The sequence below is a fragment of the Podarcis filfolensis genome, assembly GCF_964270895.1.
Source record: "Podarcis filfolensis genome assembly, chromosome: 18".
In the NCBI taxonomy this organism is placed as follows: domain Eukaryota; kingdom Metazoa; phylum Chordata; class Lepidosauria; order Squamata; family Lacertidae; genus Podarcis; species Podarcis filfolensis.
In genome coordinates, this window is record NC_139622.1 from 10,680,704 (window position 1) to 10,702,946 (window position 22,243).

Here is a 22,243-nt window from a genome sequence, read left to right on the forward strand (position 1 = left end):
CCTGGGAGCCTTTAGGACCAGTGTTATGTGGTCCCGGCGGCCGCTCCCAGTCCCCAGTCTAGCTGCTGCATTCTGGATTAGTTGTAGTTTCCGGGTCACCTTCAAAGGTAGCCTCACGTCGAGCGCATGGCAGTAGTCCAAGCGAGAGATAACCAGAGCATGCGCCACTCTGGCCAGACAGTCTGTGGGCAGTTAGGGTCTCATCCTGCGTACCAGATGGAGCTGCCCTGGACACAGAACTGACCTGCGCCTCCATGGACAGCTGTGAGTCCAGAATGACTCCCAGGCTGCACACCTGTTCCTTTGGGGGCACAGTCACCCCATTCAGAACCAGGGAGTCCCCCACACCTGCCTGCCCCCTGTCCCCCCAAAACAGTCCTTCTGTCTTGTCAGGATTCTACCTCAATCTGTTAGCCGCCATCCATCCTCCAACCGCCTCCAGACACTCACACAGGGTTAACCACCAGCCTTCTCTCTGTCTCCCCGCCTCGTTTTTCCATTGGGGGAATTTTTCTATTATTCCTCCAGGAAGAAACAGCCAATCGACTGCTGCGGTGCCCACGCTTGTGCCTCTTCCTATTCTGCTATCTTTTATAAACCTCAAGAAGAATAAAGAGAAAGGTGGGGGGGGTGTTTAAAAAAAAAACAAAGAAAGGGTGTCGCTGTTTTTTTTCCTTCCTGGGGTGGCAAAGGGGGGGCAGGAAGGAGAGAAAATTCTCTTTCCACCCAGACGATGGAGAAGACCGTTTGCAACTCGTCCCACAGCAAAGAGGAGATCCAGCCCCTCCGCTATTTAAGGTAAGTTGGCCGCCTTGCGGGAAATAAACCCCTGCCTTTCTCACCCCCCCCCCCTCGCGAAGCTCTTTGCGCACCTGTCCAGAGGCTACACCTGTTGAGATTCTACCTGCGACGGAAGCCAGGCAACGTTAAGGCGCTGGCCTCGGTAGTTGCGGGCTGGGGAATGGGTTTGTGGGCCAAAGCAATTAGGGGCATGTTTTCTCGAATATGGGGGGGGACAGGCAGGGTCCGTGATGGAGCCAGGGGTACCTCAATGCCAACGGACCCAGGAGGTAGGCAGATGATGATGGCAACCTGGCCAAAAATGACCCATCAGGGAGCGCGGCTCGGGAACCGATTTTTGGGCAGGTTGGGTACTTGGGTGCGGTCGTCCAACGACTAGAGGGCACCACCTTGGGGAAGGCCGACTTAAGGACTGGGTAGCTCTGCTGGTTAGAATATGCCAGTAACGGCAAGGTCATGGGTTTGATTCCCGTATTTTTCTGGGGGGACGCATACCCCTAAACATTTTGTGGATCTTAAATTGAGGGACGCGGGTGGCGCTGTGGGTTAAACCACAGAGCCTAGGACTTGCCGATCAGAAGGTCGGCAGTTCGAATCCCCGTCACGGGGTGAGCTCCCGTTGCTCGGTCCCTGCTCCTGCCAACCTAGCAGTTCAAAAGCACGCCAGTGCAAGTAGATAAATAGGTACCACTCTGGCGGGAAGGTAAACGGCGTTTCCATGCGCTGCTCTGGTTCGCCAGAAGCGGCTTCGTCCTGCTGGCCACATGACCCGGAAGCTGTACGCCGGCTCCCTCGGCCAGTAAAGCGAGATGAGCGCCACAATCCCAGAGTCGGCCACGACTGAACCTAATGGTCAGGGGTCCCTTTACCTTTTTATTTCAATATGAGTAGGAAAACAAGAGTATACCCCTAAACATATTGTTTTTAAAGGGGGGGAAAAGCACTGCTCCGTATGGGACATTTTGCATTGCGCCAGGGGGTCAGACTAGATGAGCGCTGGGGTCCCTTCCAACTCTACCGTTCTGCGAATCTGGGGCTGTGAACGAACCCCATACAGGCAATCCGTGCAGAGCCTCCGCCGCCCAGAAAACGATCCTTTCGTAGACCCAGCCCAGAACCGCAGGTGGTTAAACTGCGGAACTCTCCTCCACTGGATTCAACCCAACTACATGGCTTTAGGCGAGAATTAGGTGAATTCACGGGCGACATGGCTGCCGAGGCAGTGATGCTTCCGAATTTCAGTCGCTGGGGGGGTCCCAAAGTGGGGGGAGCCTCTCTTGTGATCTGTTTCTCCTTGGGGGGTACGTGGTCGGATGGGCTTAATCCTGCAGCCTCCCCTTACACTTTTCCCACGCACAGTCCCATAAACTGGATTTTTGCTTCGCTGTCGCCCTGACCTTCCTTTTTAAAAAACCAATTTCCATTTCAAATTTGACTTTCGTGAATTGCAAAAGAATGTGCACTGTTTCGCTCTTTCTCTTTTCAGATTATACTTTTTTCCCAACAGACAATATGGTATCCAGGGGTAGGAGAAGGAGGAAATTAAAGTGGGGTGTGTGTGTGATTATTATTATTTATTGAATTAATATCCTGCCCCATTGCCTGCAAGTCTCAGGCCGTCTCACAGAATAAAACCAGAATACAAAACCACAAAATGCACAACCAAAATTAAAACAACAACCCCCCAAAAAAACCCCACATCTTGAAAGAGTAATGAACATTATTTGCGGGGGGAGCGTTTTCAAAACATGGTATACCTGTGAGGTTTTTACATCTGTGTTCTTTGAGTTCGTCCTCTTTCTACCATATTTTTCCGTGTACAACAAACCCCCGTGTATAAGATGCCCCTTATATTTTTTTGGGGGCCCCTCAGAATTAAGAAAACGGGGAGAGATTGCCTACAACAGTTGAGCTTTTAATGCACGATCCGTGTATAAGACGCGCCCTCCCCAAATTTCTAACATGATTTTTTAATAATAATTAAAAACCCCTAGTCTTATGCATAGGAAATTACAGTATATGCATTTGTTGGTTTATATGGGCAGCGAAGATCGGGGGCCACCAATCTACGTGGTTGCAACACCGAAGAGGATCATATTTTTCTCTCTTTGCAAACGCCGGTTTTGCAAAGAGCGACTTGCTTGCCTCTGATCTCCATGGCAACCATAAAACAAGCTTTGCTCTCGAGTGTGATGTGGGTGTTGGGAGCAGAGAAAGATATATATTTCCCTTCCCAACGATGCTATTAAATTTGTCTCCTCCTCGGGGGCACGAGAGAAAACGAGTGTGCATTTCTGCCGCCCGTTAAATCTCTTTTTCGTCTTGCACGTTTTTTGGGTTTGCACTTCCACTCTTAAGGAGACATCACCAGGGCTGAATTCAGAAGCGACAAAGAAGTGTTTCATTTATATATATATATATTTTCCAATTTTTTTTTATTCATTTTATAACACAAATCAACCAGGAAAACAAACAACACAAACAGATTCTTGTCTTATCCTTATTTTTTCTAAACATATTTAGGTGGGCTTCCCCAAGTCCCCTCTATCTGATTTTCATTTTAGCAGTTTATATATATCATCATTTCTAACCATCTTTTTTTTTTAATCACAGTTAAAATAACTTCACATTTTATCACTTGCAAATAACACTGTTTTAAAATACGCTATCTTCTACTTCTAACCCTACAGCCTATATCCACTTCCAAAGCTATTCTAAGATTTAAATATTAACGCATTTTTTTCAAATATTCCTTAAACTTCTTCCAATCTTCTACCACCGTCTCTTCTCTCTGGTCTCCCGGTCCATATAGTCCATCATCTTCATCTGCCATTCTTCTATGTTCCTTTTTTTCTGTATGCCACAACAGCTGCGAGAATATTGCTAGCGAAGAATTGGAAGAAACAAGATTTACCATCTACAGAAGTCTTTCATTTAAACGCATCACAGACTTTGCACAAAATGTGGGGCTCACAGAAAACCCTCTGGTTTGGGTACCAGAATAGTTGAAAAGATGATGGGGAAATTGGGGTCTCATAGAAGACCCTCTGGTTTGGGTACCAGAAAAGCTGAAAATTAGATGATGGGGAAATTGGGGTCTCATAGAAAACCCTCTGGTTTGGGTACCAGAAAAGTTAAGAAGGCAGTTGATGGGGAAATTGGGGTCTCATAGAAGACCCTCTGGTTTGGGTACCAGAAAAGCTGAAAATTAGATGATGGGGAAATTGGGGTCTCTTAGAAAACCCTCTGGTTTGGGTACCAGAAAAGCTGAAAAACAGATGATGGGGAAATTGGGGTCTCATAGAAGACCCTCTGGTTTGGGTACCAGAAAAGTTAAAAAGGCAGTTGATGGGGAAATTGGGGTCTCATAGAAGACCCTCTGGTTTGGGTACCAGAAAAGCTGAAAATTAGATGATGGGGAAATTGGGGTCTCTTAGAAAACCCTCTGGTTTGGGTACCAGAAAAGCTGAAAAACAGATGATGGGGAAATTGGGGTCTCATAGAAGACCCTCTGGTTTGGGTACCACAAAAGCTGAAAAACAGATGATGGGGAAATTGGGGTCTCATAGAAGACCCTCTGGTTTGGGTACCAGAAAAGTTGAAAATTAGATAATGGGGAAATAGGGGTCTCACAGAAAACCCTCTGGTTTGGGTACCAGAAATGTTGAATCGCAGATGATGGGGAAATTGGGGTCTCAACTAAGACCCTCTGGTTTCGGGTACTAGAAATGTTGAATCGCAGATGATGGGGAAATTGGGGTCTCAAATAAGACCCTCTGGTTTCGGGTACCCGATGATGGGAAATGGAGCTTTGAGTGATGGACTGGGCTGAATGGGAAGAGGATGGAGGGGAGAAGGGAGCAAACTCTTCCCGGAATTGCGGTGCTGCTGCCCCCCTTAACTCGCCCCCTATCCTCCACCCCCCCCCCCAGCTCTGCCCAGGCATTGTGGGAAGATTCTCTTTCCGAAAGGCCTCTTATTTAGCGGTTGCCGTGGCGACAGGACCAAACGCTGCGGGAAGCTGAAAAGCCTTAGATTCTTTTTTATTTACTTTGGGGGGGCCTCAATCCAGCGAGAAGGAGAGACCAGCTGCTTTCCAGCGTGAAAAGGGGGCTTATATCGGACAGTGCAAAACCGTGCATTGCGGGGGGTGGGCTGGATGGCCTTTGGGGGACCCTTGTTGTTTAGTCGCTTAGTGGTGTCCGCCTCTTCATGACCCCCTGGACCAGAGCACGCCAGGCCCTCCTGTCTTCCACTGCCTCCCGCAGTTGGGTCAAACTCATGTTTGTAGCTTCGAGAACACTGTCCCACCATCTCGTCCTCCATCGTCCCCTTCTCCTTGTGCCCTCCATCTTTCCCAACATCAGGGTCTTTTCCAGGGAGTCTTCTCTTCTCCTGAGGTGGCCAAAGTCTTGGAGCCTCAGCTTCAGGATCTGTCCTTCCAGTGAGCACTCAGGGCTGATTTCCTTCCGAATGGAGAGGTTTGATCTTCTTGCAGTCCATGGGACTCTCTAGAGTCTCCTCCAGCACCAGAATTCAAAAGCATCCATTCTTCGGCAATCAGCCTTCTTTATGGTCCAGCTCTCACTTCCACACATCACTACTGGGAAAACCAGAGCTTGAACTACACGGACCTTTGTTGGCAAAGTGATGTCTCTGCTGAGATACCTATGAGGTCCATAAATTACCATATAGCATATATTCAACACAAAAAAACAGTGACAATTTGTTGTTGACAAAGGACAGCTGGACATATAAAGGGCCCCATTACCTTCAGTAGCTGAGGGCCTCATCAAACCTAAATACGGCCCTTCTACGGCCTCTGGAGAACAGGATCTCAGAGTATGAAGTCCCAAGTGCTATGTTTCGTGGTTGTAGCTGGACCATAAAGAAGGCTGATCGCTGAAGAGTGGATGCTTTTGAATTATGGTGCTGGAGGAGATTCTTGAGAGTCCCATGGACTGCGAGAAGATCAAACCTCTCCATTCTTCAGGAAATCAGCCCTGAGTGCTCACTGGAAGGACAGATCCTGAAGCTGAGGCTCCAAGACTTTGGCCACCTCAGGAGAAGAGAAGACTCCCTGGAAAAGACCCTGATGTTGGGAAAGATGGAGGGCACAAGGAGAAGGGGACGACGGAGGATGAGATGGTGGGACAGTGTTCTCGAAGCTACCAGCATGAGTTTGACCAAACTGGGGGAGGCAGTGGAAGACAGGAGGGCCTGGCGTGCTCTGGTCCAGGGGATCACGAAGAGGCGGACATGACTAAACAACTCAACAACAACAGCAAACAAACCTTTTCCTGTGTCTTGCAGCAGAGCAGAAGCCTTGGCGATCGATAAAGAGCTCCTGGAGGAGTTTAGGTTCGGACAGCAGCAGCTGATTGAGATCTGGGGTCACGCTTGTGCCATGGCAGTCACCAAGGTAAGCGCAAGGTTACCAGCTGGGATGGAAACAGCTGAAAGAGGAGGAATGGAAACTTTCTGGTCTGGAGGGCGCCAGGTTGGCAACCCTCGTGGTCTCGGGGCTCTCCTTTAAATCAGAACCAGCGAAGGCGGTGAAGGTCCTGGGTGAGTGCCTGGAGGCGGTTGGAGGATGGATGGCGGCTAACAGATTGAGGTTGAATCCTGACAAGACAGAAGGACTGTTTTTGGGGGACAGGGGGCGGGCAGGTGTGGGGGATTCCCTGGTCCTGAATGGGCTAACCGTGCCCCCGAAGGACCAGGTGCACAGCCTGGGGGTCATTTTGGACTCACAGCTGTCCATGGAGGCGCAGGTCAGTTCTGTGTCCAGGGCAGCTCCATCTGGTACGCAGGCTGAGACCCTCCCTGCCAGTGGACTGTCTCACCAGAGTGGTGCATGCTCTGGTTATCTCCTGCTTCAACTACTGCAATGCGCTCTACGTGGGGCTACCTTTGAAGGTGACCCAGAAACTGCAATTAATCCAGAACGCGGCAGCTAGACTGGTGACTGGGAGCGGCCGCCGGGACCACATAACACCGGTCCTGAAAGACCTACATTGGCTCCCAGTACGTTTCTGAGCACAATTCAAAGTGTTGGTGCTGACCTTGCAAGGGTCAAAGGCCCAGTATCCCTGAAGGAGCGTCTCCACCCCCATCGTCCAGCCCGGACACCGGCGTCCAGCTCCGAGGGCCTTCTGGTGGTTCCCTCATTGCGAGAAGTGAGGTTACAGGGAACCAGGCAGAGGGCCTTCTCGGTGGTGGCGCCCGCCCTGTGGAACACCCTCCCTTCAGATGTCAAGGAAATAAGTAGCTATCCTATCTTCAAAAGACATCTGAAGGCAGCCCTGTTCAGGGAAGCTTTTAACATTTAACGCTGTATTGTTTTTAACACTTGATTGGGAGCTGCCCAGAGTGGCTGGGGAAGCTCAGCCAGATGGGCGGGGTATAAAGAATAAATTATTATATATATTATTATGTTTCTGAGCGCCTGTTGTTCTTCGGTCCAGCACTTCGGGTACCACCGAAGTCGCCTCTTCTTGATTTTGCCCAGAGCATCTCTGCCTCCTTCATTTTCGGCCTGTTAGTTTTGGACGCTGAGCGGCCGCATCTGGCTTTTTAATCGCTCGCAGCCTCTCCCGACCCTCCGCCGCCGAGGAAATGCCGTGCGGTTTTCGAAGTCTGGCCCTGCCTGCGGCGAGGGGGGAATGGGGAACCCTCCCTCTCCCCCCACCACAGGGGGAGTTGAGTTGCTATTTGGGCAATTTTTTAAATTTCATTTTCCCTCTTCCGGATTTTTACCTCTGGTCTGGAATCGGCTATTTGCACTGCATTGCACTGGGGCAGCCAGTAATAATAATAATAATAATAATAATAATAATAATAATAATAATAATAATAATAATTTATTTATACCCTGCCCATTTGGCTGGGCTTCCCCAGCCACTATGGACGGCGTCCTAAAAAATATTAAAATACTGTAATACATCAAACATTAAAAGCTTCCCTAAACAGGGCTGCCTTCAGATGTCTTCTAAGAGTCTGGTAATTGTTTATTTCCTTGACAACTGGTGGGAGGGTGTTCCACAGGGCGGGCGCCACCACCGAGAAGGCCCTCTGCCTGGTTCCCTGTAACCTCGCTTCTCGCAATGAGGGAACCGCCAGAAGGCCCTTGGAGCTGGACCTCAGTGTTTGGGCAGAACGATGGGGGTGGAGACGCTCCTTCCGGTCTACTGTGCCATTTAGGGCTTTCAAGGTCAGTACCAACACTTTGCATTGTGCTCAGAAACCTCCTGGGAGCCAATGTAGGTCTTTCAGGTCTGGTGTTATGTGGTCTTGGTGGCCACTCCCAGTCCCCACTCCAGCTGCCGCATTCTGGATTAATTGCAGTTTCCAGGTCACCTTCAAAGGTAGCCCCACGTAGAGCGCATGGCAGTAGTCCAAGCGAGAGATAACCAGAGCATGCACCACTCTGGCCAGACAGACAGCGGGCAGGGAGGGTCTCAGCCGACGTACCAGATGGAGCTGGTAGACAAAGAATTGACCTGTGCATCCATGGACAGCTGTGAGTCTAAAATGACTATTGGAGAGGCTTGTGAGTTTGAAATCCTGGAGATTCGCTGTCATTCAGTGTTGACAGAGCTAAGGGGAGATTCCCTGCCAGAAAGACCTCCTTATATTCCCGATGGAAGCCATCGAGGTTCTGGTCCTCAGATCTCTCCCATCGGGCGCCTCTGTTTTTATACTGAGCCCCCATCCACACCCCATCGTCCTGCACCTTAATTTTCCCGGGCGTCTCGTTCCAGGTTTTCCCTCGGAGGTCTCTGCCGAGGAAGCAGCCGACGTTGCTGGTGGTCTGCGGATGCGAACAGAACGGGGCGGTCGGTCTGGCGTGCGCCCGTCACCTGCGTGTCTTTGTAGGTACCTGCCACCCCCCCATTCCCCCCTTTTTTAAATTTGCATTTTCTTTATTTGTTGTTGTTGTTGTTTAGTCGTTTAGTCGTGTCCGCCTCTTCCTGACCCCCTGGACCAGAGCACGCCAGGCCCTCCTGTCCTCCACTGCCTCCCGAAGTTTGGTCAAACTCATGCTGGTAGCTTCGAGAACACTGTCCCACCATCTCGTCCTCTGTCGTCTTCTCTTCTGCTGAGGTGGCCAAAGTCTTGGAGCCTCAGCTTCAGGATCTGTCCTTCCAGTGAGCACTCAGGGCTGATTTCCTTAAGAATGGAGAGGTTTGATCTTCTTGCAGTCCATGGGACTCTCAAGAGTCTCCTCCAGCACCAGAATTCAAAAGCATCCATTCTTCGGCAATCAGCCTTCTTTTTGGTCCAGCTTTCACTTCCATACATCACTACTGGGAAAACCATGGCTTTAACTATACGGACCTTTGTTGGCAAGGTGATGTCTCTGCTTTTTAAGATGCTGTCTAGGTTTGTCATTGCTTTTCTCCCAAGAAGCAGGCGTCTTTTAATTTCGTGGCTGCTGTCACCATCTGCATTGATCACGGAGCCCAAGAAAGTAAAATCTCTCACTGTTAAAAAGGTGTAGTCATAGGTATATCAGTGCATTCAAATCTCAATTGTCAAATTGTGCTGTTATTGTTATTATGGGTTTTTGTTGTATGTGTCTTTTGCGGTTGATGTTTGTATCGAAAAAACGATTAAACAATTTTTTTTAAAAAAGAGGTGCAGAATCGCCGGGGTGAGGTTGAAGGAGAGAGAATGTGTTAGGACTAAAAATATTGGCACCGTTGCCTGGGGGTTTTCCTGAGCTTTTTAAACTGCAAAGAGAGCTCAGAGAGCGATGCATGGTTCTGCTTTTAATGCAAACTGCGCTTCAGCTTTTGAAACCCACAAAGCAACGGTTTGGCAGGCTTTTAATACACTGTATTTGCAGCGTACAAAGCACCCTGGAGTCTCTTTCTCGCCCTGAATTCGTCTCGCTAAAAAATAGCTCCAGGTCACCCGGGGGAACAAGGAGGAGAAGGGGAAACAGGGAGTCCCCTTCCTTTTCTGAAATTTATTTCTCAGGGATGAAGTGGTTTCCTTCCCCTTCCGTACCAACCCCCCCGCTTCTGAAATTTATTTTTTAATTTTCATTCAGAGTTTAAAACCCTGCGCATTTTCAGTTAGATATCCAGTTCCCCATTTCAGGAAGGCTGGAGCATAGCTGTCAACTTTTCCCTTTTCTTGTGAGGAATCCTATTCGAAGTAAGGGAATTTCCCTTTAAAAAAGGGAAGTGTTGACAGCTATGGGCTGGAGTGTAGAGCAATGAGGGAAATGTCGCTTCAGCAAGGCTTCTGCTTGAATAATAATAATAATAATAATAATAATAATAATAATAATAATAATTTTTTATTTATACCCCGTCCAACATTTTGGAGGTCCCAATTTGCAAGGTGGTTAGACTGGTCTCAACTAGGGCCAGGGCCTTTTCAGTACTGGCCCCGACTTGGTGGAACGCTCTGTCCCAAGAGACTAGGGCCCTGCAGGACTTGACATCTTTCCGCAGGGCCTGCAAGACAGAGCTGTTCCGCCTGGCCTTTGACTCAGTCTGACCCCTATGTTTCCCTCCCCTTACGATCTTGATCTATTGGGCTACTTTTAAAACGAGGCTGCATTTTAAATTGCATTTTAACCTGTATTTTATATTGGTTTTTTCTCCCCTATTATGTTTTTACTGTAATTTTACTGGTGTCAGCTGCCCTGAGCCCAGTTCTGGCCACGGAGGGCGGGGTATAAATTATTATTATTTCTTATTATCATCATTATTATTCAGCGTCTTAAAAAGCAGAGACATCACCTTGCCAACAAAGGTCCATATAGTTCAAGCTCTGGTTTTCCCAGTAGGGATGTATGGAAGTGAGAGCTGGACCATAAAGAAGGCTGATCGCCGAAGAATTGATGCTTTTGAATTCTGGTGTTGGAGGAGACTCTTGGGAGTCTCATGGACTGCAAGAAGATCAAACCTATCCTTTCTGAAGGAAATTAGCCCTGAGTGCTCACTGGAAGGACAGATCCTGAAGCTGAGGCTCCAAGACTTTGGCCACCTCAGGAGAAGAGAAGACTCCCTGGAAAAGACCCTGATGTTGGGAAAGATGGAGGGCACAAGGAGAAGGGGACGACAGAGGACGAGATGGTGGGACAGTGTTCTCGAAGCTACCAACATGAGTTTGACCAAACTGCGGGAGGCAGTGGAAGACAGGAGTGCCTGGCGTGCTCTGGTCCAGGGGGTCACCAAGAGGCGGACACGACTAAACGACTAAACAACAACAACAACATCATCATCATTATTATCATCCCTTCCTCTTTTGTCTCCCCCTCATGTTTCTTCTTGCAGGAATACGAGCCCACCATTTTCTACCCAAAGAGGTCTTCGAATCCTCTCTTCAGGGATTTCACCACCCAGTGCGAAAAGATGGACATACCATTTCTTTCCTATCTGCCAGCAGAGGTGAGCAAAGGCTTTCTGGTCCCTCACTTGCAAGGGAACATCTTGGTGCAACAACAATAATAATTTATTATTTATACCCCGCTGATCTGGCCGGGCCTCCCCAGCCACTCTGGGCGGCTTCCAACAGAACACAACAATACAATAACCAAAAATACAAAAACACTAAAAGCTTCCCTAAACAGGGCTGCCTTCAGATGTCTTCTAAAAGTTTGGTAGTTGTTTTTCTATTGCCCTCTTGATGGCAGATGTTAACAGATGATTGTACAGCGGTGCCTTGGTTCTCAAACTTAAAATTCCATTCCAAGACCAAAGCGTTCCGAAACCAAGGCGCGCTGCTTTCCCATGGAAAGCAATGCAAAACGGATTAATCCGTTCCAGGCTTTTAAAAGCACAACCCCTAAAACAGCAATCGAACATGGATTTTACTATCTAACGAGACCGTTGATTCGTAAAACGAAAGCGATAAACAATGTACTGCAGTCGCACAATCGATCCGTCAGTAGCTGGACTGGGTTCCACGCAGTCACAAAAACAAAACGAAAAAGAGCCGCAAAAACAGAAACGCAAAATAAATAGCGAAAACAAGCAGACCTCAGCGTAACACTCAAAACGGAAGTGTGGCACTCAAAAATCGGAACTGTAACACTCAAAATGGAGCAGGTTCGGCTTCCGAAAAATGTTCGCAAACCAGAACACTTACTTCTGGATTTGCAGTGTTTGGGTTCCGAGTTCTTTGAGTACCAAGGCGTTTGAAAACCAAGGGACCACCGTATTTCGGTTTGCTGTTCTCTCAGGAAGTGTGAATGAGGTAAAAAAGGTAAAGGGACCCCTGACCGTCAGGTCCAGTCGTGGCCGACTCTGGGGTTGTGGCGCTCATCTCGCTTTACTGGCCGAGGGAGCCGGCGTACAGCTTCCGGGTCATGTGGCCAGCAGGACTAAGCCGCTTCTGGCGAACCAGAGCAGCGCACGGAAACGCCGTTTACCTTCCCGCCGGAGTGGTACCTATTTATCTACTTGCACTTGGACATGCTTTCGAACTGCTAGGTTGGCAGGAGCAGGGACCGAGCAACGGGAGCTCACCCCATCATTGCGGGGATTCGAACTGCCGACCTTCTGATCGGCAAGTCCTAGGCTCTGTGGTTTAACCCACAGCACCACCCGTGTCCCTTGAATGAGGTAGATCGGCCTTTAAATATGAATTTAATCGAATCCCACCCTTTCCCCACCATCGTCTGGGCCCTCACTTTAGATATTGGGGGATTGGCACCAGAGGGTTGTGGCCTCGCAAATTGCATCCTGTTCTGTGTTTTAAAAGAGACGTCCATCTCCAAGCCTCTTTAATGACATTTTTGTGTCCTGATGTCCTGAAAAGAAATTACAGAGAAAGGTTTTGAGCATGTGTGTGGCTTTCTGGTCATATCCCAGTTACTCGCTGGTTCTTGGGACGGGCTCCCTAACCTCACAGTGTCATAGACCCTCGCCCTCATTATTTCGAAAATCTTTGGCCTTGCAATTTTTGCTAAATCGCAGCAGAAGCCGGATCCGTTTGCTATAATCTTGTGGTGTTTGTGCTCAGAGAGAAGCCAGCTGCGAGTTGAGTTAAAACAAAATGGCAAGAGTTCTTCTGGAGAGCTAAAATTAGGGATCATACCAAATGTTACTGCTTGAAACCGCAGGGAGCGTGCCAGAAATACGCTGGAAGTTTGCTTGCAGACATTTTTTTGGTGTCAAAGACATTTGCAAAAATAATAGACAGGGAGCAACGTTGATGATCATCTGTGCCATGTTTTTCATGCTCATTTCATGCCGATTCGTGGCCAGTTGGGTCTCGTTTCTCCCTAATGTGCAGTGACGGCACATTGCGATGTTGCGGGTCAGATCTGGCCTTTGCACAGCATCCCTGAGAACCAAGTGAAGCTGATTTTATGTTATGTACTGAGTTTGGATCCTAGAGAATGCCTGAATGTCTGATGTAGATTTTCAGTTTCGTTGTTCTGTATGGGACAATGACAATAAAGATTATCGTGTCGTAATGCATATCTAAGGGATGCGGGTGGCGCTGTGGGTTAAACCACAGAGCCTAGGACTTGCCGATCAGAAGGTCGGCGGTTCGAATCCCCACGACAGGGTGAGCTCCCGTTGCTCAGTCCCTGCTCCTGCCAACCTGGCAGTTCAAAAGCACGTCAAAGTGCAAGTAGATAAATAGGTACCGCTCCAGCGGGAAGGTGAACGGCGTTTCCGTGCGCTGCTCTGGTTCGCCAGAAGCGGCTTAGTCCTGCTGGCCACATGACCCAGAAGCTGTACGCCGCCTCCCTCAGCCAATAAAGCAAGATGAGTTTCCAACTCTATGTACTTTTCAGGATCCTGACCTAGTAGCAAAACAGCTAAGTCTACATCCTTTCTCAACCTGTGGGTCCCCAGATATTGTTGGACTACAACTCCCATCCCCCCTAGCTAGCAAGGCCAGAGCTCAGGGATGATGGGAGTTGTAGTCCGACAACATCTGGGGACCCGCAGGTGGAGAACCACTGAGCTAAGAGGATAGAGGGCAAGCTCTTCCATAGAGTCTGCATAAGTCAGGCTTCCTCAACCTCGGCCCTCCAGATGTTTCGAGACTACAATTCCCATCATCCCTGACCACTGGTCCTGCTAGCAAGGGATCATGGGAGTCGTAGGCCAAAAACATCTGGAGGGCCGAGGTTGAGGAAGCCTGGTGTAAGCCTTTCTCAACCTGTGGGTCCCCAGATGTTGTTGGACTACAACTCCCATCCCCCCTAGCTAGCAAGGCCAGAGCTCAGGGATGATGGGAGTTGTAGTCCAACAACATCTGGGGACCCACAGGTTGAGAACCGATGGCTTAAGGCCAAGCTAGGTCCAGGACCTTGGACGGGGGCTGCAGAACTAGTTCAGCACCACGGACAGCAGTCCTGAAGCGGAGACAGGAGATTCACGTTGTCTCAGCAAGGTATTGGCGCAGCTTTGTAGCTGGAGGCAGAGACTGTGAGATGACCTGGGGGGCAACCCAGTCAGTTGGGTGGGGTACAAATAAAATAATAATAGTAATACAGTGGTACCTTGGTTCTTAAACGCCTTGGTTCTCAAACTCTGAAAACCTGGAAGTGTGTGTTCCGGTTCTCAAATGTTTTTTGGAAGCCGAACATCCGACGCGGCTGTCGGCTATTGTTTCCGGGGCGCCTGCACCAATCAGAAGCCGCGCCTTGGTTTTCGAACGTTTTGGAAGTCAGAGGATTAAATTTGGCGCTTTTGCTATTTATTTTGCGTTTTTGTTTTTGAGGCTTTTTCGGTTCATTTGTTTTTGTGACTGTGTGAAACCCAGTTCAGCTACTGATTGATTGATTGATTGATTGATAGTGTGACTGTGGAAATGGATAAAAGCCCCCCATCCAGACAATGACTTATCATCAGTGCAGGGAAGAAAAAAAGGTAATTTTAATTTTTATCATCTACAATACTGTCTTATTTATTTTATAGTACAGTACATTGATGATCGCTTTCATTTTATGGATCGATGGTCTTGTTAGATCGTGAAATTCATGTTAAATTGCTGTTTTAGGGGTTGTTTTTAAAAGTCTGGAACAGATTGATCAATTTTGCATGACTTTCTATGGGAAAGTGCGCCTTGGTTTTGGAACGGACTTCTGGAACGGATTAAGTTTGAGAACCAAGGTACAGTCATACCTCTTCTTGCGAACGCTTCATGTTGCGTTTTTTCGGGTTAAGAACGCAGCAAACCCAGAAATGTTTACTTCTGGGTTTCGCCACGTGCGCACACTCAGAAGCGTTCTGCGCACTTCGCACATGCGAAGAAGCGCTCTATTGCGCTTTGCACATGCGCAGAAGCGCCGCTTTGGTTACGGACTTTTAGGGGTGCAAACGACACCCTGGAACGGATTGTGTCCACAACCAGAGGTACCACTGTACGACTCTAATAGTAATAATAACAAGGGCTGCATTGAGATTCTTTTACACGGTGTTTTACATGCACCTCGGTCGGTAGACAACAACTTGTTTGTGTAGCTATAAGACTTGGGGAACCCACAACTGCATGGTTGTGATGTGACTCCCCTCTCTCATCCTCTCCCCTGGTGGCAGACTCAGCTGATCAGCGATGCTTACAACCTGGTGATCGACGCCTTGCTCGGAGTGGAGGCCACGCCGGGCGAGTTGCCAGAGCCGTTCGGTACGATCCTGGCCACCCTCAAGCAAATCCGGATCCCTCTCGTCAGCCTGGATGTCCCCTCTGGTATGCTTCCCCTGTTGAACAACAGCCTGCTGGGTCATGTGTCCCCCCGGCGAATCCCTGTTGAATTCCTATGATCACCTCCAGACTGGATTATTATAACTCGCTCTACGTGGGGCTGCCCTTGAGACTGACCCAGAAACTCCAGCGGGTGCAGAATGCCGCGGCGAGACTCCTTACGGGGTCTTCGCTGCGAGATCACATTCACCCGGTGCTATACCAGCTGCACTGGCTCCCGGTGGAGTACAGGATCAGGTTCAAGGTGCTGGTTTTAACCTTTAAAGCCCTATACGGCCTAGGACCCTCGTACCAACGAGACCGCCTCTCCTGGTATGTCCCACGGAGGACCTTACGGTCTTCAAACAAAAACATCTTGGAGGTCCCGGGCCACAGGGAGGTTAGGCTGGCCTCAACCAGAGCCAGGGCTTTTTCGGCTGTGGCCCCGATCTGGTGGAATGCTCTGTCCCAAGAGACCAGGGCCCTGCGGGATTTGACATCTTTCCGCAGGGCCTGCAAGACAGAGCTGTTCTGCCAGGCCTTTGGTCGGGGTTCAGTCTGACTCCCTCCTTTGGCAATCTTCACAGAACTCTAGCCTAATGGTTGCCATCAATTTGATTTGAATTAATTTTATAAGGAATGATTTTAGAATGTTGTACTATTTTATGGTTGTTAGCCGCCCTGAACCCGGCTTTGGCTGGGGAGGACGGGATATAAATAAAATTTATTATTATTATTATATTATTATTATTTTAAATAAAAGGACACATTCTACTCATGTAAAAAAAAAAAATGATTCCCGGACCATCGGCGGGCCAGATTGAGAAGGCGATTGGGCCGGATCCGGCCCCCGGGCCTTAGTTTACCCTATGGGCTTAGCCTGACCCCTTGCCTCTCGCGGTGGTCCGAGGAATTACGCCCCCCCCTTCCGCCACCCTGCCCAGTTTCACCCCAGTGGCCTGGCACAAACAGCAGCCGTCTCCAGAAGCTCTTGGAAGCTCAAAAAAGGGGGAGGCATCAGCTTCCCCAAACCGAGACATGAAGTCATAACCCAAATAGTCCCTTTTTTTTCCTCTGTGTCTGGCTGGACAGCGGCGACCGGGTCTCTGCTTTCGCCATCAGAAAGAGCAAACGAGGAGAGGTGAATCTGAGAAAAATCTCCCTCCGTTCCCTCCTTTCTTTTTCAGCCGCTTTGCACCGTGACGGAGCAGAAAGGTTTTTTGGGAAAGGGCATTTCCATCCCAGCTTTTCTTCTCCATCGGCTCAAAGAGGCTGGTTCTCTCCCGCTTCCTCCATTAATCCCCGTAATAATAATTCAGCCACAGAGAAGATGCTCTCTGATTCCACTGCTGTCGTTTGGAATATGCTTTTCCCTGGGTTGTGTGAGGTTGTGTAAGCTTTCTCAGGGCTAATAATAGGGACGCAGGTGGTGCTGTGGGTTAAACCACAGAGCCTAGGACTTGCCGATCAGAAGGTCGGCGGTTCGAATCCCCGCAATGACGGGGTGAGCTCCCGTTGCTCGGTCCCTGCTCCTGCCAACCTAGCAGTTCGAAAGCACACCAGTGCAAGTAGATAAATAGGTACCGCTCCAGCGGGAAGGTAAACGGCGTTTCCGTGCGCTGCTCTGGTTCACCAGAAGCGGCTTCGTCCTGCTGGCCACATGACCCGGAAGCTGTACGCCGGCTCCCTCGGCCAGTAAAGCGAGATGAGCACCACAACCCCAGAGTCGGTCACAACTGGACCTAATGGTCAGGGATCCCTTTACCTTTACCTCGGGTTACATACACTTCAGGTTACAGAGTCCGCTAACCCAGAAATATTGCTTCAGGTTAAGAACTTTGCTTCAGGATGAGAACAGAAATTGTGCTCTGGCGGCATGGCGGCAGCAGGAGACCCCATTAGCTAAAGTGGTGCTTCAGGTTAAGAACAGTTTCAGGTTAAGTAAGGACCTCCAGAACAAATTAAGTTCTTAACCCGAGGTACCACTGTAATAATAATTTATTACTTATACTCCACCCATCTGGCCAGGCCTCCCCAGCCACTCTGGGCAGTTTCCAACACTACATAAATAGGTAAAGGGACCCCTGACCATTAGGTCCAGTCGTGGCCGACTCTGGGGTTGCGGCGCTCATCTCGCTTTACTGGCCAAGGGAGCCGGCGAACAGCTTCCGGGTCTTGTGGCCAGCAGGACTAAGCCGCTTCTGGCGAACCAGAGCAGCACACGGAAACACCGTCTCCCTTCCCGCCAGAGTGGGACCTATTTATCTGCTTGCACTCTGACGTGCTTTCGAACTGCTAGGTTGGCAGGAGCAGGGACCGAGCAACGGGAGCTCACCCCGTCATTGCGGGGATTCGAACCGCCGACCTTCTGATCAGCAAGCCCTAGGCTCTGTGGTTTAACCCACAGAATATAAAAAACACGATAAAACGTCAAACATTAAAAACTTCCCTAAACAGGGCTGCCTTCAGATGTCTTCTAAAAGTCAGAGAGTTGTTTATTTCCTTGACATCTGAAGGGAGGGCGTTCCACAGGGCAGGCGCCACCACCGAGAAGGCCCTCTGCCTGGTTCCCTGTAACCTCACTTCTCGCAATGAGGGAACCGCCAGAAGGCCCTTGGCGCTGGTCTCAGCGTCCGGGCTGGACGATGGAGGTGGAGACGCTCCTTCAGCTATACAGGACCGAGGCCGTTTGAATTTTTTTTATAAACAATCCCACATTCAGTGTCTTTGGCTCAATAGAACCTCCATGCCCAAGAGCAGTCTACCCCCTAACGCCACGAACAGAGAACAGGGAAGGTAGAGAGATAAGGGTAACCTCTGTGGGCTTTAAATGCTTCAATCCAGGAAGACGCTTCTGATTATCTTCTCTCTTCTCTGTCCCCCCAAACCCCCTTTCTTTTCAGGCTGGGATGTGGAGACGGGCGCCTCCGACGGCATCAGTCCCGACGTCCTCGTCTCCCTGGCCGCCCCCAAACAGTGCGCCACCCGGTTTGTGGGCAAGCACCACCTGGTGGCCGGCCGCTTCCTCCCTTACGATGTGCAGAAAAAGTTCGAACTGAATTTTCCCGAGTACCCCGGCACAGACGACGTGGTTTCTCTTTAAGGAAAGAGCCGCGCCGGAGGGGCCTTGGAGTTCCTTTCCCGCATCGCGGCCCCCCCAAAAGAACCCCATTTGCTTCTCCCGAATGGCGAGAGGTTGGGCGAAGAACCCGAGGACGAATTCCGCGCCTAGACGTCTGGAAATGTACAAACCGTAGCTTGTGGGGCAGGCGAGACGTGGGGGCTATAGGGTGCCGTTTGAGCATAATCTGAGAGTCCAGCGATTCTGCCTGCTCCCGATCTTGAAAGGAGCCTTCCCAGCTCCTCTTTAGGTCAAGGTTTAAGGATTGGGAATACAGTGGTACCTTGCTTCTCAAACTTAATCCGTTCCGGAAATTCCGTTCCAAAACCAAAGCGTTCCAAAACCAAGGCGTGCTGCTTTCCCATAGAAAGTAATACAGAACGGATTAATCCATTCTGATATATATATATACATACATACATACATACATACATACATACATACATACAGTGGTACCTCAGGTTACAGACTTCTCTAGCCCAGAAATAGTACCTCGGGTTAAGAACTTTGCTTCAGGATAAGAACAGAAATCGTACTCCAGCGACACAGCAGCAGCAGGAGGCCCCATTAGCGAAAGTGGTGCTTCAGGTTAAGAACAGTTTCAGGTTAAGAACGGACCTTCGGAACGAATTAAGTACTTAACCCGAGGTACCACTCTGTGTGTGTGTGTGTGTGTGTGTGTGTGTGTGTGTGTGTGTGTGTGTAACCAACAACCAAACCACAAACAGTGAAACCCCCCCAGGAGGCTGATACATTGGGCATACCTAATCAATAATAACATATTCAAATCAACCATATGTACAATTCTATATACCTTAACACTCCTCCCTCCACAATTTAACTTTTAACATTTTAACTGCCCCAAATTGTTCAAAGCTACCCAAATAATCCAATACCTCAAACCAATCCTGACCTTAAAGCCTTTCATTCTGTGCATCTTCACAGTTAGATATTCTGAAATTATAATATTACTCCTTTTTTTCCTCCATTGGTTCACTCCTAGCTCTTCTGCATTTTTTCCAGTTACTCGCTATAACCTGCCCGGCTGCAATTACCATCAGTTTTACCCATTTACATTCCTCTTCTGTTTTTAACACCGAATTCCGGATGGTTAAAAACAACCCCCTAAAACAGAAATCTGACATGAGTTTTAGTATCTAACGAGACCGTCGATCCATAAAATGAAAGCAATATACAACGTACTGCAGTCACACAACCAATCAATCAGTAGCTGAACTGGGTTCCACACAGATTCAGGTGGTAGCCGTGTTGGTCAGACGCAGTCGGAGGGGGGGAATTAAAAAAATGTGCAGTAGCACCTTAGAGACCAACTAGGTTTGTTCTGGGTATAAGCTTTCGTGTGCATGCACACACAGTTGTTATTATTATTATTATTATTTATTTATACCCTACCCATCTGGCTGAGTCCCCCCCAGCCACTCTGGGCGGCTTCCAACAAAACACTAAAATACAATAACCTATTAAACATTAAAAGCTTCCCTAAATAGGGCTGCCTTCAGATGTCTTCTAAAAGTTTGGTAGTTATTTTTCTCTTTCACATCTGGTGGGAGGGCGTTCCACAGGGCGGGCGCCACCACCGAGAAGGCCCTCTGCCTGGTTCCCTGTAACCTCACTTCTCACAGGGAGGGAACCGCCAGAAGGCCCTCGGAGCTGGACCTCAGTGTCCGGGCAGAACGATGGGGGTGGAGACGCTCCTTCAGGTATACTGGACCGAGGCCGTTTAGGGCTTTAAAGGTCAGCCCCAACACTTTGAATTGTGCTCGGAAACGTCCTAGGAACCAATGCAGGTCTTTCAAGACCGGTGTTATATGTTCTTGGCGGCCGCTCCCAGTCCCCAGTCTGGCTGCTGCATTCTGGATTAGTTGCAGTTTCTGGGTCACCTTCAAAGGTAGCCCCACAAAGAGCGCATTGCAGTAGTCCAAGCGAGAGATAACCAGAGCATGCACACAAAAGCTTATACCCAGAACAAACTTAAGTTGGTCTCTAAGGTGCTACTGGACAATTTTTTATTTTTCCGTCTGGGTTCCACACAGTCTCAAAAGTGAAGACACAAGTCACAGTCACAGCAACGAAAAAGCCACACAAACAAAAACGCCTCCCCCAAAATAAATAGCAAAACAAAAGCTTAGCTTCAAATATCACCTCAGAACACTGCAGTCAGAAACGGGAGACTTCCGCCGGAACGGTAAGGCGCAAATTTAGCAGCGCAACACCAGAAATGGAAGCTTGGGGCTCAAAACAGAGCACGTTCGGCTTCCGAAATAAAGTTCGGAAACAGGGACGCTCCCTTCTGGGTTTTCAGCACTCGGGTTCCAAGTCGTTCGAGAACTGAGCTGTTCGAAAACAGTGGTGCTTCAGTTCTTGAACTTAATCCGTTCCGGGAGTCCGTCCGACTCCCGAAACTGTTCGGAAACCAAGGCAAGCGGTTTCCGATGGGCTGCACCCGAGCGGAAGCCGCGTCGGAGGTTCGGCTCCCGAAAAACGTCCGCAAACCGGAACGCTCACGTCTGGGTTTGCGGCATTTGGGAGCCGATTTGTTCGACAGCGTTTGAGAACCAAGGTACCATTTTATCTGTATCTCTGGATATCATTGGGTGAGCTGCCTCTAGCTAGAAGATTAATTTCTTCCTGGGAATGCAGAAATGCCTCTTCTGAAAACTGGGCGGCAGCTTTCACTGGCCCCAGAAACCAGCACAACCAATGCGCAGGGATGATGGGAGTTGTAGTTTTGCAGCATCCCCAGCGACACAGATGCTTTCGACCCCTAATCGAAGAAGCAGCATTCGCTGCTGTGTGGAAGAAAATGCCACTTCCCAGGTCAGCAATACGTAACAAAAGAAATCCCCTGTATTGCGAACACAGGCAAACTTAAACAATAACAGGCAACCTGTGGCTAATTACTGTATTTTTTGCTCTATATGACTCACTTTTTCCCTCCTAAAAAGTAAGGGGAAATGTGTGTGCGTCTTATGGAGCGAGTGCAGGCTGCGCAGCTATCCCAGAAGCCAGATCAGCAAGAGGGATTGCTGCTTTCACTGCGCAGTGATCCCTCTTGCTGTTCTGGCTTCTGAGATTCAGAATATTTTTTTTCTTGTTTTCCTCCTCCAAAAACTAGGTGCGTCTTGTGGTCTGGTGCGACTTATAGAGCGAAAAATACGGTAGATCCCCTATGTTGCAAGCACAGGCAAACTTAAACAATAACAGGCAACCTGTAGCTAATTGTGTTCTGACAACACATGCATAACCTGTATTATTTCACAGTTCTTGAATAGAGAACATATGGTGGAGATGCAACTACTAAAATAAATCAATATCGTGTGAACAAAATTAGGGAAGGTAGTCAATTCAATATCACCAAGGCAAACAAGCCTTTCAATCGTCCCGCTCCTGCAATCGTGCGATAACAGAAGCTCAAAGCGTAGTAATTCTTAAGCAGAGAATATGGAATAGAATAGGGATGCGGGTGGCGCTGTGGGTTAAACCACAGAGCCTTGGGCTTGCCGATCAGAAGGTCAGCGGTTCGAATCCCTGTGACAGGGTGAGCTCCCGTTGCTCGGTCCCTGCTCCTGCCAACCTAGCAGTTCGAAAGCACGTCAAAGTGCAAGTAGATAAATAGGTACCACTCCAGCGGGA

General features: G+C 49.0%; 2 protein-coding genes across 3 annotated transcripts in view; both read left to right on the top strand.

Moving 5' to 3' along the window:
- RNF126 (ring finger protein 126) overlaps positions 1–22,243 on the top strand; it is a 767,042-nt gene that overhangs the window by 203,005 nt on the left and 541,794 nt on the right. The gene's annotated exons all lie outside the window — the stretch shown is intronic.
- On the top strand, positions 338–19,039 carry YJEFN3 (YjeF N-terminal domain containing 3). Of its 2 annotated transcripts, none has more exons than XM_083594905.1 (6): positions 338–798; positions 6,118–6,223; positions 8,565–8,675; positions 11,097–11,210; positions 15,324–15,474; positions 18,372–19,039. In XM_083594905.1, the coding sequence occupies exons 1-6, from the start codon at positions 734–736 to the stop codon at positions 18,569–18,571; spliced, it is 747 nt and encodes a 248-aa protein (XP_083451031.1). In that variant the 5' UTR covers positions 338–733; the 3' UTR covers positions 18,572–19,039. The 2 variants fall into 2 exon arrangements, with proteins under 2 accessions (XP_083451031.1, XP_083451030.1); XM_083594904.1 differs by having other exon boundaries at positions 388–798; positions 6,115–6,223; positions 18,372–19,038.

Bases quoted from the DNA above. Each gene is read 5' to 3' on its own strand.
- YJEFN3 (XM_083594904.1), top strand. From the start codon at position 734: ATGGAGAAGACCGTTTGCAACTCGTCCCACAGCAAAGAGGAGATCCAG. The intron at 8,676-11,096 runs GTAGGTACCTGC...TTCTTCTTGCAG, and splicing joins CCCGTCACCTGCGTGTCTTT to GAATACGAGCCCACCATTTT. The intron at 15,475-18,371 runs GTATGCTTCCCC...CTTTCTTTTCAG, and splicing joins CAGCCTGGATGTCCCCTCTG to GCTGGGATGTGGAGACGGGC.